The sequence below is a fragment of the Rhinolophus ferrumequinum genome, chromosome 17, assembly GCF_004115265.2.
Source record: "Rhinolophus ferrumequinum isolate MPI-CBG mRhiFer1 chromosome 17, mRhiFer1_v1.p, whole genome shotgun sequence".
In the NCBI taxonomy this organism is placed as follows: domain Eukaryota; kingdom Metazoa; phylum Chordata; class Mammalia; order Chiroptera; family Rhinolophidae; genus Rhinolophus; species Rhinolophus ferrumequinum.
In genome coordinates this window covers 29,744,011-29,762,701 of record NC_046300.1, presented here as the reverse complement: position 1 = coordinate 29,762,701, position 18,691 = coordinate 29,744,011, and the positions used below count along the sequence as shown (strand labels likewise).

The following is an 18,691-nucleotide window of genomic DNA, read 5'->3' as shown; positions in this document are numbered from 1 at the left end:
AGAACTGAATGAGGGAGTGGTGTATTAATTTCTTGAACTTCTTTTAGAAAAGTGATAGAATCATGAAATAGAATAAAAAGGAGAGAATCAAAAAGTGATTCACTAGACATGCATTTTAGGAATATATTACTCATTATGTAGGCAAGTAATTAATATAAATGCTCAGAGGTCACATTTATGTGTTCCTTGATAAAATGAATGTCTTTCTGTTGTCTTAGCCATTTTCATGAACTTGACACAGTGATATCAACATGAATTGGTAAAACTGAAAAATAGTATCCCTCACATTTTTATCATTCAGTTTCTCAGATACTGAGAATAAGTTATAAAATACAAAATGACCACTGCATGAAATAATCATGATCCCTGTTTTAAATGTATTCAAATATTCTCTGCTCAAATTTTTCATGTTCACATAAGTCTATGACTTCATCAAATCACTTCCCGAGAATATAAAGTTATTGTTACAAAACATAATGCATTTCATCACATATGGTGACAGCAAGTTTCACCTTTAATAACCATTACAGAATGTATCATGTTTATATATTGCTGAAGGAAGATTTTATCACCTAGGCTAGGGGTCGGCAAACTATCTCTATAAAGAGCCAGACAGCAAATATTTTAGGCTTGACAGGTCATACAGTCTGTGTTGCAACTACTCAACTCTGCTGTTGGAATGAACAGGCAGCTACAGACAATAAGTAAACAAACAGGCATGGCTATATCCCAATGAAACTTCTTTGATGGGCATGGAAACTGAATTCCATATTATTTTCATATGTTACAAAATATTATTCTTCTTTTCATATTTTTTCAGCCATTTAATAATGTAAAAGCCGTTTTAAGTCATAAGCTGTACAAAAACAGATGGCAGGCCAAATTGGCTTATAGGCATTATTTTGCCCTGACCTAGACCAAAAGGCATAAAAAGCATTAATTATCCATTTCATTTTTTAAGATATGGAATGAAGTGACTGAGTAATACATGGTTTCTAACCAGAATGCAATCAATTATACCAATATAAAAGAAATTAATCATATAAAAAATAATATGCCCAAAACTCTTAACATCCCTTGCTAGAATGCAATTTTTCTAATATTGAGTAATAAAAATGAAAAAATCACAATGATCTCTAAGATAGCACATATTTGTTTAAAATAACATATAATTCCACTTCTACAGCTATGTCAAGAGAATCGAAAACATATGTTCATACAAAAGTTTGTACATTAAATGTTCACAGCAAGCAAAAAATGAAAAGAACCCAAAGTCCATCAACTGATATGTAGATAAAAAAAATGTGATATACCCATACAATGAACTATTAGTCAGCCATGAAAAGGAAAGAAGCACTGAAACAGGCTGTAACATGGATGAACCCTGAAAACATTATGCTAAGTGAAAGAAGCCAGAGACAAAAGGCCACATATTATATGATTCCATTCTTATGAAATGTCCAGAATAGGCAAGTAAATGGAAATCGAAAATAGATTAGTGATATCAGAGGCTCTGGGGAGGAAAAAATGGGAAGGTACTGGTAGGGACTTCCTTTGGGAATGATGAAAATGTTTGGAAATTAGATGTGGGGATGTTTGCACATTCTTGTGAATATACTAAAACCCACAGAATTGTATACTTTAAAAAAGGTGAATGTCACAGTATGTTAATTATATATCACAATAAAAATTATAGTTGAAACATAGGACAGAGTAAGGATAAACAGTATTGATGCTAAATGTGTAAATTTAATAGTCACACATTGGAAAAAGTAAAACACTCTACTTGATACAGAGTGTATGCACTTCAGTTAACAATGTATCTATGAACTCACTAGGATAGCATCAGATTAAATAGAAAAATGCACTTATTAAAAATTTATAATTTTTAAGAATTTATATTGCATGGATATTATGTACATGTATAAAAGAAGTTTCTATTTATTTATATAAAATTTTTATATTATCTATGTATATTTGCCAACATCATCAGAGATATGGTTTATATCCTCAATTCAATCTTATTCCACGAGTATTTTTATATTTTTATAGAAATAATTTCTCTGATTATATGCTGTTGTTGAAATTATTTGTCCCCTCAAATATATTGAAAAGACCTATGCAATACAATTTACCTTTTGACCATCATGCTCAAAAGTAGAAAACCAAGGTTCAGCAGTTTCCATAAGTTGTGAGAACATTGCACTAAAAATTAGAAAAATAACATAATGCTGTTAAACCTTTGTTAAAGATGGTATAAAAAATAAAAATAATAGAAAGTTTCTGTACTTACTAGGCATCATGTTCCAGGTACTCAGGATTCAAGAGCGTTTTCATTTCCTCACTTAAAAAAGCAATACATGCAATCAAAATATGTAATTTTTTAATGGAAGGAGATATAAAAGTTGCTTTATTTTATACTCACAAGCTGACTTTAATATAATAAGCAAATGAAAACACGTTAGCCTTTTTAAATAAAAAGAACAACTCCATAACAAACAAAATCCTTTCTATAAAGACCAAAAACATATTAGCTGCCGTGTCTATACCACAATGAGGTAACTACCTAATTATTTCAAATAACACATATAAATATGACAAATTCCTTGAATGTGCCTGAGGTAGAATAAATTGATTACTCCACAAAATCTATCACATACTGTCCAAAACAAAACAAAAAACACATACTTACTGGTCAAATATAACATATCAAAACATTTTCTTTTAATGGCTTCTATTTTTACTATATTTTAACATCAATTAATCAGAGAACACCTCTTCTAAATCTGTTTTAGTGTTGCTTTTGCATTCTAGTGGATTGAAACAGCTATACAAGTATGTCTAACTCATTTAAAAGCTATTTTCAATCATCTGTACTTTCTTGTGAAGTATATTCTGCACGCATGTTTTAAAAAAGATAAAACTGGCCTGAAAACGGGATCCCAATACTAACCTCATCCGTATCATTCTTTAGAGTAACTAAAGCAAAGGCAGTTAAAACATGGTTGTAGTCAGATCCGGTAAAGTCAGCATGATTAGAAAAACTCAAAAGGAACTAGAAAATACTAATCTATATATAATACAGTAAACAAAAGTTAATTTAACAAAGGCTCTAATGTATGTTCAGCAAAACAGATGGCTGCATTTGATTAATAAAGATCATATAAACACATGAAATGCTGTGTCATTATTGTTTACTTTCTGCATGTAGATGGGCTAGCCTGTGGAATACTGACAAAGTTTTATAAACCTGTAGCAACCCATTCCTAAGATGCTTCCTTGCTGCCTCTGTGGCCCATCCATCAGTGAGGGTATCTTAAGTGAGAAAATAAATTCTAACAAGTATCTTAAGTTAAATATAATTACTAATGTTATTTGCTGGAAAGAATAAATGAATGTATTTCAAAAACATGAGAAGTTGTTTTTGTTTAGTTGCAGACCGGGATCCTTGGTGGTAGTGTTCTCCTATTATGAATTGCACTGAGTCAAACCTGGTGAGGAGAAAATATCTCACAGATAAGGTTCCCGTGCAGCTTACAGTGACAGAATGGGTCATTAGAGGATGGTATGTATGACGACCAGCAATCTCCAGCACTTTGCCATTACCACAAAAATTTCTTCTTGATCCATTCATTATATGTCTTCCTTTGATACAGATCGAAGATTTGCAAAGACATTTAAGTTTCCAAATTTCCCCCATAGTTGAACTGGGATTACAACTATTAAATGGAATTAACAATCAGCCAAATGTTGACAATTTACAGAAGTAACTTCACTTTAAAAGATTTTGAGGCAAAAAAGATTACAGCAGATTGAGCTTATGTAAAAACTTGCCTTGGTTGTGCAGACTCACTGGCATGAAGAAAAGCTTGGTGGTCACAGTGGAGGATAAAGACTATGGGTGCTAACAGCTCATGCATGCCCTGAAACATAAGAGTAAGAGAAAGGAATGGGTTGGATGCTTCGAGTCCACTAGTGGACAGAATAACCCCAGTTAAATGCTTCTTGAACCGATCCCCACCCACCAACATTTCCATATTATACAGAAAAGCATAAAAATAAAAAGCTGCAAAATAAGAGTTTATTTACGTTTAGACTTTGATTCAAATTCAACCACACCACATATTCTGCTTTAAAACATGGTGAGCAATTCTCTTTTAAATGACACAACAAACAATAAATTGGCATGGCAGACAACCTTGCACCTGTCAGTTGCTTCAAGATCTGTACTCATAAATATGAATTTCATTTATGCAAATTATAATCATGAGCTACAGTGTAAAGATCTGCAGTGAGAAGGGCAACTAAGAACTGTAGACCTAAGTAAATTACATCCAATGTTTTCATTATATAATGGCTCAAAATTAGGATGTCTGTAGGTTTAGGAACAGCTAAGTCAGCTAGCTGGAGATGTTAGATAATAAAAGAAACAACCTTTAGCAGGTATGACAGAAAACAAAGATTTTAAAGTATGATTTCCAACATGTTTAATCTGAAGACTACCATAAAGTTTTTTTCTATCTATTTCGACTACAAGTTTACTTATCAATTTATATAATGATTTCACCAATGTCATTCTTTTTCCTTATACTAGTGTTCACCTGTGACTTATATGAAAATGTATAAGGAATGAAAAGGTACACTAGCTACTAAGTTGTCTTTAAAGGGCATTATAAAAATGTATTACTTATCCATTATTATGGGGAAAGAAGGTATTCGACATACTGACTTGCCTCGTTAATTGAGATTTTTTTCCCCTCTTAAACATCAAAAAACATATTTTAGCAAGTTCAAAATAGATGACACTCTTTTTTTTCCTCAAAAAGTAAATTGTCATTTTCCTTTTGCTTAATAACTACGGATTATCTTTTATAAAAACATAAGACAAAACACCAACTTTATAGGAAATAAAATAAGATATGCCAGCAGAGTAGAAAAGGGTTTTCGCTGGTGGGATTGAGGAAGGTTGACTGTGACAGAAGGACAGTCACACAGTGTTCTGCAGTCTAGTGGCGCTGTGCTAGTCTTAGGACTATAGCTGTCCTCACAAAACATTATGAAAGCCAACTCTACCAGAGTTCATTATAAGTTACCTCTAGCCTTCGATTAGAAGGAGTTAATGACATTTCTACACACTAATTTATGCTCCATTAACAATTTACTTGTGATTTGGGACAAATCACCACACAACACTTCAACCTTTTCAGGTAACCATCTCCTTACTAAACAAACCTTGAAAAGATTATTTTAGAACAGGGGTGTCCAAACTTTTTTCAACGTTTTTTTACCAAGTGCCATATGTGGTAAAATACACAAACAGCCGGTCCACTCACTCGAGGTGAAGTATGTAGTGCCTCAACTGATTTATTTAAGTAAACTAAATATATTTTTGGAATTTGCTGCGGGCATAAAAAATGGATTGCAGACTGCATTTGGCCCGCGGGCCGCAGTTTGGACACCCCTGCTTTAGAAGAACATTGTAGAGACCCAGTAATAATGGAATTAATTGTTGCTAAGTACATTTTAAAATCATGAGGGGTTTATTCCCCTGGGATAATCTCAAGTCATTCCCAAAACCAAGTACCATAATTTTAATCATCAAAGTAATAGCTACTTATTTAGAGAACTACATAAAAGCAAACACAAAAAAGAGAAGGAAAGGAGGAAAGTATGAAGAAACAGAAGGGAGGGAAGGGGGAATGAAGGAAGGAAGGAAGGAAAGAAGAAAGGAAGGAAGGAAGGAAAGAAGGAAGGAAGGAAGGAAGGAAGGAAGGAAGGAAGGAAGGAAGGAAGGAAACAAATTAAAACTGTCATAGATATCCTTGTGGTATTTTTTTTTTTTGGGGCCTCTTTCTTTAACCTTAGGATAAAGTACCTAGAAGTAGAATTTCTGTGTAAATAAGTAAAGACATTCGTTAAAGTCTCTGATATACACAATTATGTTACCCTGATATACACAATTATGCTACCCTTCAAAAAGAACTCCCTTACTTTCAAGCATAAAAATCACCATCTCACAAATCCTCACCTATGTCTATACTATTTTCAAAATAATCCTGTTAAGTTTCAGTCAAATTGTTGTTTTAACTTATTTAAATGCTAGTGAGATTGCACACAAAAATTTTATTGGTCATTTTTGGTTAACAAATTGGCCATTTTCTCCTAATAAAGTGTTTCCTTTAAACTGATGATTTGTAATAGTTCTCCAATTCCGTATATTAACCCTTAGTCATTTCTGTTACAAATACTTGCCCATGTTTATCATTTGTCTTTTAATTTTGATGTCTTCTTCCGAGAGTTTTGACATGTCATCTTTACCATAAACTGAATGTTTAGCTCTCATTTTTTCCTAGACTTTTACTGGTATTCCAGTGGGTTATATATTCTTAGTTAAGAACTTTAATACACACACACACACACACACACACACACACACACACACACACACAAAATAAAAAATAAAGCTATCTCAGAGGAGATGGTGAGTCTTCCCATTTTGCTTTTTGGGCTATTTATTAGGGTCCTGGGAGCCAATGAAAAGGTGTGCTTGAAAAAAGTTTTTTAATAAGGAATTTTACTAGTGTAATGAGCTGTAAAATATTACATTCCTCCATATTCTCTACTCTTTTTCTCAGAATTATCTTGCGTATTCTGACTTATTTTTTTCACTCAAGTGAACTTCAGTATCATTTAGTTACATGAAATGCTAAACAAAATGCTGCAATTTTTATTGGCATTGCACTAAAATTAATGTGAAGAAAAAATATATTTTTAGAATACCAGATTTTCCAGTCTTAAAATTTGTAGAGCTGCATAGTTTCTACTGGGTTTGTTACGAGGTTTTTAGTGTTGTTGGTGGTGGCAGTGATCTTCTAAATGGGTCTTTTCCCCTCAATATATTTTCTAACTAATTATGGTTAATTTAATAAAAAAGATTTCTTGCTTAAATACATCTTCCTACCTTCTTTAAATGTTCTCTTCCCTCTAGTTTCTGCAACACTACTCTCTCCAGATTCTCTCTTTGCTCAAACATCGTTAGTTTTCATTTATTTCAAATATTATTTATTAACTACTTATGATGTGCTGGGAACAAAAAAGTAAATGAAGTTCCTAACCATTATGGAGCTTTCAGTCTAGAGAGCAAGATACAAAATAATAAAATGAGCACATAAGTGAGTACAATTATAAATTGTGTTAAATGATATGTATGTGTACAGACACACACACACACACACACACACACACACACACACACAAACACACATAGAATCCTAGTATCCATTACAGGCTTAGCACATAGAAGGTGACTGAATGAATGAAATACCTACCACTCAACACATTGGTAAAAGTTGAACTAAAATGTAGAAAACGTAAAAGAATAACACTAAATCGTATTTCAATATTTCGTATCAATAAATAAAGGTGCTCTTTGTATAATGAAAATTAAGAGTTCCCTGAATACCATTTAAGACAACCTTTTATAAATTCAGTGTTGAGTTCCAAATAAACTAGGGATATTTTCTTAAACAGACAGAAGAAATTGTTGGTTTTACTCTCAATTCTAGACAAGTAAAACCCGATTAATAATTCCAAGTGGCAAGTATACAGAGATCTTTAAAGGAAAAGAGAACTATCAAGACAGAATGATCATAAACTCAAAATTTGACAAAGAAGAATAAAAAATAATGTACTGTCAGTTTACTTCTTGGTTCCTACAATGTGTAGTTTGCTCCCACCTACACTGTCAGCACTTCTGCGGCTCAAAGCCTTCATGCCTGCTGGATCGTTAGTAGTCACTGCACTCCAAACTCAAGCCATTTGAAAATAAAGGTAACGAAGTTTTCTTCATCAACAGCCTGTAGGCTCACAAAATTGAACCTGTTCTTTTATCTGCCTGTGTTCATTTAGCCCACCAAGCAGTCTTTATTAAAGCTGAGGCATCAGGCAGTCAAAGTTCATTAATACCATTTATATAATCTCTGCAGTTTCAATTAACTCAGCAAGACATTCTACTACATGATAACAGTCTCATTAATTCAATAAAATCCCATAACTATTAACAATATGGTCGATGTTAAACGGGGTGTCACCTACTACAATATAATAGCTTTAACAGCTTGTGATGAAACTCAAGGTTTTTTCTTAAATTTGATCTGGCAAAATATTCAGTACTTCTACAGCAAGATATTATTTCTATGTAAAAAATCTATAGGATTTTAAACATGTGTAGGGAGTAATTAAGTCTTATTAACTGATTGATACCCAGGAGTAAGTTAATAATACTTTCTTATTCCGTAACTTGATAGACTTTGTCTAAATTATCAAGAATCTGATCTTCCATATTCCTGTTTAGTCTTTCTTACAAATGCAGTGGGCCACATACGTCACAAATGATGGAGTGTGTAGTTATCACGGTTTTGTTCCTTGTCAGTGGAACTTGTTTCCATTATTTATAAGACTTCCTTAATCTAGTTTTTTCTGTCTGTAAAGAAAAAAGGGAAACAAATGTGTAACCTAGGAAAATTTTATTCTGCCTTGATTTGCCACCATTGTATCATTTACTGTAAGGTATTTTCAAATATTTGAAAAAGAGAGGAGACAGCGGGTAGATAGGTTTGGTGATAAAAGCCAATACAATTAGGAGAGAAGAACGGAAAAACAGACATTCACCTGGATCACAGGGGAAGGGTCTGAGCTACTAAACTAACCAATGCTGCAGAACCATTTCGCCTCTAGCCTTCTTATAAAGTACAATAATAACATCCTTAGAGTTTAAATCATTCTGACTGGGATTTTTCTGTTACATGCTTCCAAAAGTCCTATACTGATAGAGATTTATTTTCTCCCAGTCCCCTTTTTTTGGTTTGTTTCTTTGTGTTTGGTCTTGGGACTATGTGTATGATGACTTCTGGATAGCCTATCTTGCTTGGGAAGGCCCTTCCTACCCTAAGATTATAAAAAAGTTTCTTAAATTTTTTCTAGGAATTGTATTTAATTCTTGTTTTTACATTTGTATCTTTATTCCATCTGGAATTTATTCTCCAACAAAGGTATAATTTAATGTTTTTCTAGATGGAAAGTCGAACGCAGCAAGTCAATGAAAATGCCCTATTTGCCCTTATCATATTAAGATCTCATACATAACGAGACATGTTCTTAGTCTGTTCCACTGATCTACTTGTCCATTCCCTTACTACCATCACACTGGTTTGATCACAGAACATTATCAGAAGTTTTCACACCTCCCTTTGCCATTCTTCCCATCCTGTAAATTCTCTGGTAACTTCAACATAGTGATTATAATAATCACCACAACTACCAACATGAACCCTTAATGAGAACTGGTTTTTTAGATGGTCCTCAAATGGACATGTTGTAACTTTTCATTGTTAATTTATTAATTTAGCTTGAATTTCCACTTAGTATACATTTTAAGGAATATATAAAAATATTCAACATCATGTATTTTTATTAAAACATCATAAGCTTAAGTAGAAACTGAGATACTTCTTTATATAGTAAACAATTTACATTTCAATAAAAATAAAACATAATCCAACAAGCTTCTTTGCTTTAGTAATAGGATGAATCAAAATATCAAGATAACAAAGAATATCATATACATTTTAAAAAATTTAAAGAACTTTTTAAAGTTATAGTACTAGTAAATTTGAAAGAGTAAAAGGATATTTTATTTTTTACATGGCATGTCACATATTTATAAATGCTGTACTTAGAAACAATATTTATACATACAACTCTGAAAAGTTTTATTACTAGATTGACTTCGAAGATGTTGTTTATAAACAAACTCCCAAAAGTTGAAAGAAAAGATTGAATGCCTTATAGAAGACAATTTGGTAGAATGTCTTATAATAAGGAAGAAGCATATGTGCTTCAATGAGCTTACTTTTCTCGCCATGCAGCTGAAAAGCAGCTCTTTGATTGCTCTACTATTATGATACAACTTTGGATACAATAAAGGCTACATTATTGCTCTATCATTTGTCAAGCTGTATAGAAAATTTTGAGTCAATGGATGCCACCTGTACGATATTTTCATTACCTGTTTATAAAGCAACTGCTCGTTTTCTCTAGCATAACAGAAAAGAACATCTGTAAGAATTTTTCTCACATTTTCTTGTTGGAAAAACTGCATTTCAGGAAACCTGAAAAAAAAAACACAAAAAGGATTGAAAGTGACTAGCACCATTCCAAGAATTACCCTCAAACTCTCATCTCTGAGAGGTGCCAAGGGCAGCTGCAGGTTTTAGTACAAGTCTGTATTGCCATACAACGTGTGCCGTTGGTGAGACTGATACGTCAAGGAGAAAAGGCTGAGAAGAGGAAAATTATTATATCACAGAGGGAAATGATACCCTTCGAATCTAAATATTTCAAATGTTTTCCATATGCTTAAATGCATGATTGCATGGTGAATACAATCATTTTTAAGCAAAATGAATTATAGCCTACATATTTGGGGTAGGGGGCTGCTTTGTTTTAGCCCATTGGGTTTTGAGGACTAGAATGTGACCTTGTTAGTACCAACTTTTTGAAGAAATTATATTTTTTATGCAAATATCAGTATTTAAACTATTATACATGACCACACTGTTAGTGTTATCTGACTAAAATGTAGACTTTAAATGGAAGAAATTAGTATTGCTTAAATGCTCTCTGGATCAAAAATTCTACCTTAGAGGTAATGTGAAACAGCAAAAGGGCAGAATATTATTAACTTGAAAGGAGCTAGTTATTTATAATACATACAACTGCAAAAATCCAAACAGCAAATACATAGCAATGCAATACACAATGAAAATACAAGGGAAGAGGAAATATCACCTAGAAGTAAACAATCAAATGGGTTTAGTCACAAAAGGAGTGAATAAGAATTTTTAGGAACATGGAACATCAGTGGGAAGGAAAGGTAACCAAATCAGAAGAAAAAATACAAAGTTAATCAGTACAGCGCAGCATGGTAATTAGTCATCAGAAAGGAAAGTGTTTCCATGACGTACTAGTTGGGAGCAGGAAACAGGAGAAAAGTTAGAACAGGTCTGAAAAGAGCTTTATGCTAAATTTACAACTGAGGAAAAGCTACAGAGTGACTCTACATTTTTTGAACAGGGAAGTAACAAAGAATAGTATTTGAGTCCTCCAAGTGGGACTAAGCCTGACAGAGGACAGATTATAGGAGGAAGATAAGAAGGCATCTTAATGAAATGAAATGGAAAAATCCCAACCCTGAAAAGAAAAGCCTTTGCTCAAATTCATGTTGCACAATTGCTCGCTGTGTAACCTTGAATAAACGATTGCTTTCTCTATTAAATAGGGATAATGATACTGAATTTGTGATCAAGATGAGACAATGTGGAAGCACAAGAACAGTGCTTGCCAAGTAGTAGCTATTCACAAATACAGGTCATTATTAGTCTTTGAGTATTGGTACTTCAGGTGATGAAGATGTGAATTAGGTGGCTTTGGAACTAAAAACAGATTAAGTGAGAGACTGAGAGGAAGACCACCTGAAGCGTGGAGGCACAGGGAATTATTAAAACAGAAAAATACTCCTTAATGAATCATGAAAAGAGCCGTAATGCTTGTTTTACTCCATATTAGAGTGGTTTACTGACTCCTGTTTTATGCTTCATTCTGATCCTCTTCTGTCTCACGGTGAGTTACAGCTTTCTCTCTAATCCAGGCTGGGTTCCTAGGTGAATCATGCTAGTGCCTTATGAAGCATTTCTTCTCTGGTCCGAATTTTTATAATAAGCTAAAGCGTATTTTATTTTTATCTGTTCATCTGACTTTTGCTTGAAATTCCCTTTGATGTGCAACTGTCACCAGATCTTTTCTCTAGCAGCAAAGAGGCATCTTCTTTTGGGGGCCAGTAATAAACAGCCCATGCATCTGAGCAAGGTTACTGCCCTTCTCTGAATAAATCTCAGTGTGACGACCCTCCAGACAGTACCCACTCAGGCAGAGGAGTTCACTGAGGGACAAGTGACCCTAGCACCTAAAGAACAGAAAAATTCACTTGAAAGTAGATTCAGAGCAAGAATAATGTATTATAGAAGCTACGGAAGTTCCAGAAAGATGTCAAAGCCACAGAAGCAGGAAAGAAATAAAAAACTCTTTAAATGACTTATTTGGGATTAAAGAAAGTTGCTAAGGCCGTTAGAAACTCAAATATCCCAAAATATTCAGGATGAAGTAATTAGTAAAATAAATTGCTGAATAGACATTTTTTTTGGGGAAACTTACTAAGTTAAAACTAGAATAACCCTGAGAGGTAAAACTGTTCCCCTTTCTTCCTCAATAGATGACTGAAATCTAGCCTGTCTTTAAATAGGCTTCATGCCCCATGATTTAGATCATGTGGCTTAATGATTTTGTGTGTCCCTTTCCTTAACTATTCTTTGGAAATTTTCTATACATACTGGAATAACTAAATTCTGTGTAGCTGTTGCAATCTGAATGGACTGTGGGAGAAAATACTAAAAACTGCAATTTTCATGTTATAACAAATACCCACAAGCTATATAGTAAGAGTTTAATACCTAACTATTAAAAATATAAATGATATACCAATTCATAGTTTCATTTCAATGCATGCTATCCACTTGCAAGATTAAAAACTAGAGAGTTACAAGAATTAAATTTCAGGGAGGTAATTTAAATTACCCATTTTTAGCAAATACCCAATGAACTGAAAATGTGTATTAGGCAGACATAGCATATCTAAGCAATAACACACCATCTAAAATTCTACTGTGTGAAGCTAAAGTTTTAATTTATGAAGTTGGAAAATTCAAACATTTGTAAAATAGAGAAAGGAGTAGACTGAACCCCTTCCATTACCCAGCTTCATCACTAGTCAATTCTTGTTGTACATATACTCTTACTCAGTGCTGCACTTTTAAGTAAATCTGAGAGATCACATCATCTATAAGCGTCGCAGTGTGCATCTCTCAAAGATAAGGACTCTTCAAGATATAACCTAGTACCATTATAACCCTACCACAATAAAACAATCCATTAATCAAATCAAATCAAATATCTAGTCAATGTTCAAATATCTCTAAAGTTTTGGGGCCTGATGGGCCCTTGGGAGGTTTCCCCAGGTGTCTGATGGGGTTAATTGGAAAGACATGCAACAAGACAAGGTCTTGTCACAACACAGAGAGAAAATAAAGAGAAGCTAGGCAAGTATCTGGGCTGTCTATAATGAAGAGTTCCTCAGACAACAAAGAGACAAAAAGAATATTTCCTAAGCAAGAAAAGGGTTAAGAAAAGAGTGAAATGATAAAGCGTTTTGTCACTGAATTATAGTACATAATTAGGTAATTAGAAGTATTAAAACAGACAAAGCATTGGGCCCACATGAATTACTGAAGATGCAAGTAGTCAATAAGATGCCCCAAGGGAAAAAATAAAGCCCTTGGTGAAGGTTTATAGTCATGCAGTAGGACAGAGAAGCACAGAAGGACTTGGAGAAACAATAACTAATGTTATGCCCATACTTCAAAAACAGAATTTCAAAACAAGCATTCATCCAAAATTTAAAATGAGTTGGTAAAAAACTCCCTAGAATACTATTAAATACCAAAATAACTATACCTTACTCTGGTTTATTGTTTTATTAAAGAAAAACTGAAAAATCAAGCAACGACCATAAAGAGTAACAATTTGATATAGAATGAAAGCAGACACACCAGATATGTTTTCTTTCTGTGCTCCCTACTTTGGTTGATGATTTCACATTCTCCCTATTCAACCAAATCTGCTTTCTCTTCATTCCAGGCACACAGTTGGATTTAATCCTCCAGGTTCTTTTTCAGTTAGCGGTGGCCATTGACTCAGCGCTAGCCAACGGAATGCGAGTGGAAGTGATGTGTAGTCACCAAACTTGTCCCTCCACCCCAACGAGGTCCCACAGACATTTCCCCTTCCAGCTGGAGAGAATGGAAAAGGTCATCTGGGATATCTGGGAAGCCACATGTGGACAGTTGTGATTCAAAAAATATATCTGCAAATTCTTTAATACAGTTCCCTTTTTTCTTGGATTGCTCGCTCTGTGGGAAGTGTTTAAGCAGTCCCATGGAGAGATCCACATGGAGAGGAACCCGTATGGATCCTCCGTGACTGCAGCTCCAGTTGATACCTGACTGTAACCTCTTGAGACTCCTAAGCCAAAACCTTCCAGCTAAGCTGGAATTCCTGATGTGCAGCAACTATGAAATCAATAATTATTGTTTCAAGTCAGTAAGCTTTGGTTGATTTATTATAGTAGCAATAGATAACTAAGACAAGTTTTGATACCTGAAATTGGGACATTGTTGAAAACCATAAAACATGTGGTAGAAGTATCTATGGGACTGAACAGAAGCTGGAAGGATCTTGCATAAAGCATCAGTGGAAGATTAAAGGGTGTGAATGAGACTGTTAGCAAAAGACAGACAGCCCAAGAGGAAGCTGCCATTGAGGGCTTAAATGAAAGTGGGGAAACATAGGAAAAACGTTCTTTACAATGTAGTGCCAACACAGAAGCCTCTAGTTATTTGGAAAACAGAAAGCGTACTCAGTAAACTAAGAATAGTAAACTAATCTAACTAAAGAGCTATCCAGGCAGTGTTGAAGAAGCTGACAGGTTTATACGTGTTACTTATAGAATGAAAGAGGAGAACAACTAAAGGAAGAACTGCTAAAAAACAAATGTTCTGGGACTTGCTGGGTTTAAAATAAACCTTTTCCACGTTCTCAGCCTCTCTAGTCAGCAAATGATGCTAACAGTAAGACACTGCTTCTGGGCAAAGATCAAATCTAAGACACAGTCAGAAAAACAAGGTCTGAAAATGAAACCAAGGGTGTGAACGTAAAATCCTTTGTTAAGATCTCAAAGAGCTCTTAAGCGGTGCCTCTGCAAACCTTTCTGTCAGACAAGATGGTCTGATGTCCTGTGAAGATTTAAAAAGCATGCCTCATAGAGCCTTTAGCAGGTAGAGGCCAGGGATGCTGCTAAACATACTACACTGTACACGACAGCCTCTCACAGCAAACAATTAATTGGCCCCAAACGTCAATAATCCCAAGGTTGAGAAACTGCATTGGAACCCAGAGGGCAGAAACAGTATCTAGTTATTCAATCTCCACTGCCTTCTGAGTAAGACTTGAGATAACTCACTTATGTTTCCATCGCCTGTTTCCTTCACAGAGTGGTTTGCATACAGCAAGTATCCGATAAATTCTTCTTGAACGGAGAAAGTGTTAAATCTAGGCCAAGAAGACTGACATAAAATATTACAGAGTACTGGTAAGACTTGGAGTCCCAGGTATTATTTCTATTTCTGCCATTAACAAGTTGTATTTTCTTAAGGCATATTCTTTCTAAACTTCAACTTTCCACATCTGCAGAATGAAAGGATTTACTAGATGACTACCCATGACACAAATGCCTATTACGGACACCAGGAAATGGGGAAGATGAAAATACAAAACATAAGAACAAGGCTGCTGCTGGAGCCCGTGTTCGGACTGGAGACGGGGTTAGTTCCCTTTGGTAAGCCTGTTACTGCACCCACCCAGCCCCAACGCTGCCCCACCATGCTGCACTCCACGCTGCACTCCCACCGTTTCCTCCACTGCCTCCTCATCCTCAGTTTAACACAGAGGATGGCTAATGGCTGTTGTAGGAATAAGGCATATGGGTATCCAGGCTTTGGGAGAGACTGAGATATCAGATTTTCAAAGCCCCTGAAAGGCATGATATGTATGACCCAAGACAGTCCACTTCAGTCCAGAAATCTACACTGCTGACAAGGACATGGGGACTCCTTCTGCCAGATTCAAGATGGTCCAATACAATTGATATCCTGGCTGACAACTGAGAAAAAGGACCTTGGATTATTTTATTTTATTTTTGTGGGACACAGGACATGTCAGGCTTCAAGTCCCCCGTAGAATTCTAAAACAACCTTTGCTGATGAGGATGTCTGATACTGTTACTGTAAAAAAATGAAGCCAACACAATGAAGGATGTGGAGGCAGAAGTGAAAGATACAATCAGAGTTGAGAATCTTACCAAATTAGAAAACTATAGGAAGATTTTGGCAGAGAAGAATGAATGCTGTACTGACAACAATATTGATTTACTGGAGAAAATTCAGATCCAGTTAACACAATCATTTTAAAGAGAGGAGAAGCCCTCAAAAGATGAAGCAGAGGGGTGGCCAGATGGCTCAGTTGGTTAGAGCGCGAGCTCTCAACAAGGTTGCCAGTTCAATTCCCGTATGGGATGGTAGGCTGTGCCCCCTGCAACTAAAGATTGAAAACGGTGATTGGACTTGGAGCTGAGCTGTGCCTTCCACAACTAGATTAAAACGATTTGGAATTGATGGTCCCTGGAAAAACACACAGTTTCCCAATATCCCCCAATAAAAAAATTAAAAAAAAAAAGAAAAAAAAGTGAAGCAGAAAACAAGAAAGCCAATGATAAGCTGCACAGAAAAATGTTAGCAAGAGAGTCAACTGGCATGGTCTATATGACTTTTAGTAAATACATTAAAAAACAATCCCAGGTAAAAATTCAATTTATAAGGTTTACATTGCTTCTAGAGTACCATAATTTGCTACACGTTTTAATTACTGAGTTAGAATATTAGAATAAGATTACAAGATTGGAAGTACACCAGAAACATTTTAGTTTCTTACGGCTAAGAAGTTGCCGGTCTTCTGCATGAACATGTATAAATATCTTTTTGCATTATGTATGTCATCATGATATAAAAACAAGTCAGACTCTAGGAATTTTGGGAAATACAGACTCACTGAGATACTTTGACTATTAATTGAAATACAGAGGTATCATTAATCATGAAAATAAAAGAGACAAACATACCTCACAATCATGCACTCAACCAAATAAGAACTTAGTGTATTCATTTACAAAGAGTTTGCAAACTTAGTTAAATGCAGAATTTTTGTTCCTTCTCTCTGAGTTTATAAACCTTCAACCAAAATATTTTTAAGGTGCTTATCTGAGTCACTACTTTAACTAAATGTGAAATCCTTTGTTTTACCAGGGTTCTGAACAAATAGATTTTAACTTTTTGGCAGGTCATTGACCCCTTTGAGGCATTTTTACCACAAAAAGCCTTATCCACAAAATATCTGACCAACACTTTCATGAGTTAGAAGACTCTAAGGTTAAGAATCCATCCTCTAGATGTTAGCTTCTCACAGTGGAAGTTATTTTACATACATTGAAATAAAAACAAAACAGGGTAATGTGTTCATCAAAGAAAACAACTTTTAAGTCTCACTGAGACTTAACTCATGTCATTCCTCAACATAAACTTTATTTTCATTCAGGATTTATTGTATTTAGTACCATCTTGAGTTTCCAATGTACATTTAACATAAAACTCAAAAGGAGAACCACTAATATACAAAGTGGTCTCCTTATAATAGGGATTGAAGGAATATAAGCATGATGAGAGGAAGAAGACAGTCAACTGTGTACGACTATTTTTTTTTTTAGGTTTAAGCTTATTCCTCATTGGTCCCAAAAGAAAGATGAATTCATTTGTCCAAAGAATAGGCATTTATTGAGCATCTATCATGTTCTAAGTGTTGTGCTAAACACTGTAGATATAAAGATGGACAAGATATCATCTTTGACCCTAAAGTATCCACCGTCTCTGTGCTAGGAAAACACACACACACATATACATATATTTATATACATAAATATGTATATGTATACACATGTGTATGCATACATACATGTAAATAATTAAATAGAACAGATGTTATAAAGGAAGTTTTTCAAGGTGCTACAAAAACACAGGGAGGGAGTCCTGACTTCTGCTTGAAAGGATATGGGAAGGCTTCACTGAAAAGATAATGCCTGAGCTGAGTCTTGAATTCAGAGGGCTTTAAATGGAACCATTCATACACAGAGGCATGAGAAAGGCATTCCAGAAAGGACTGCCAAGGCACAGTAGTGTGAGAAGGGAAGTGGTACACCTAAGGAAAGATAAGATCGTACACTCTGGCTCTAACAGAGTGAATGGCATGTGGCAAGTAATTCTAGAAACTGATGGGGAAGGTGTTGGTGAGCTATGAAGCCAGATCATATCTGTACCAACGCGCCGGGGTGGTGAGTCTCAGTGACGGTGGGATGCTCCTGGGAAGCCAGGGGTGTTAAAAAGATCTGCAAGACAGTAATGACCATGAAAAATGGTCTTACTTGAAATACCAATAGTGCACCATTTGAGAAACACTGAGTGGGCGGGCTAAGTTGAGGAGCAATTAGAGAGTTTGAATAGGGTACTATCATAATCAGACTTGTGTTTTAGAAAGGTTGCTTTGGCAGTGAAGCGCCAAGATCACAAGCAGGGAATGTGGACAGAAGACCACAGAGAACAGAGAGGAAAGGACACATTGGCAAGGTACTCGGGAAGTACCATGGCAGGACATGGTGATCATTTGGATACGGAAGGGTAATGGGACAATAGAGTAGAACCGAGTAGATACTAGGTTTCTGGCTGGGATGACAACTAGTCCCATTAACTCACAAAGTAAGTAAGGGGCAAGCCTGAATAGAATAAGCATGTTTTTTAATAAATGAGTATAGTTTGAGGTGCCCGATGGAAAGCCAGGAGATGAGGTCTGCAGGCAGTCA

At 35.1% G+C, this 18,691-nt stretch overlaps 1 protein-coding gene across 8 annotated transcripts in view; it reads right to left on the bottom strand.

Annotated features, from left to right (window-relative positions):
• Positions 1 to 18,691, bottom strand: part of TBC1D5 (TBC1 domain family member 5) — a 510,030-nt gene that overhangs the window by 192,972 nt on the left and 298,367 nt on the right. For all 8 annotated transcript variants that reach the window (XM_033133071.1, XM_033133070.1, XM_033133068.1 and 5 more), the window contains 4 exons: positions 10,067 to 10,169; positions 3,835 to 3,923; positions 2,294 to 2,344; positions 2,136 to 2,205 (listed from right to left, as the gene is read on the bottom strand). In XM_033133071.1, the coding sequence (XP_032988962.1) occupies positions 2,136 to 2,205; positions 2,294 to 2,344; positions 3,835 to 3,923; positions 10,067 to 10,169 (313 nt within the window). The remainder of the gene's footprint in view (positions 1 to 2,135; positions 2,206 to 2,293; positions 2,345 to 3,834; positions 3,924 to 10,066; positions 10,170 to 18,691) is intronic.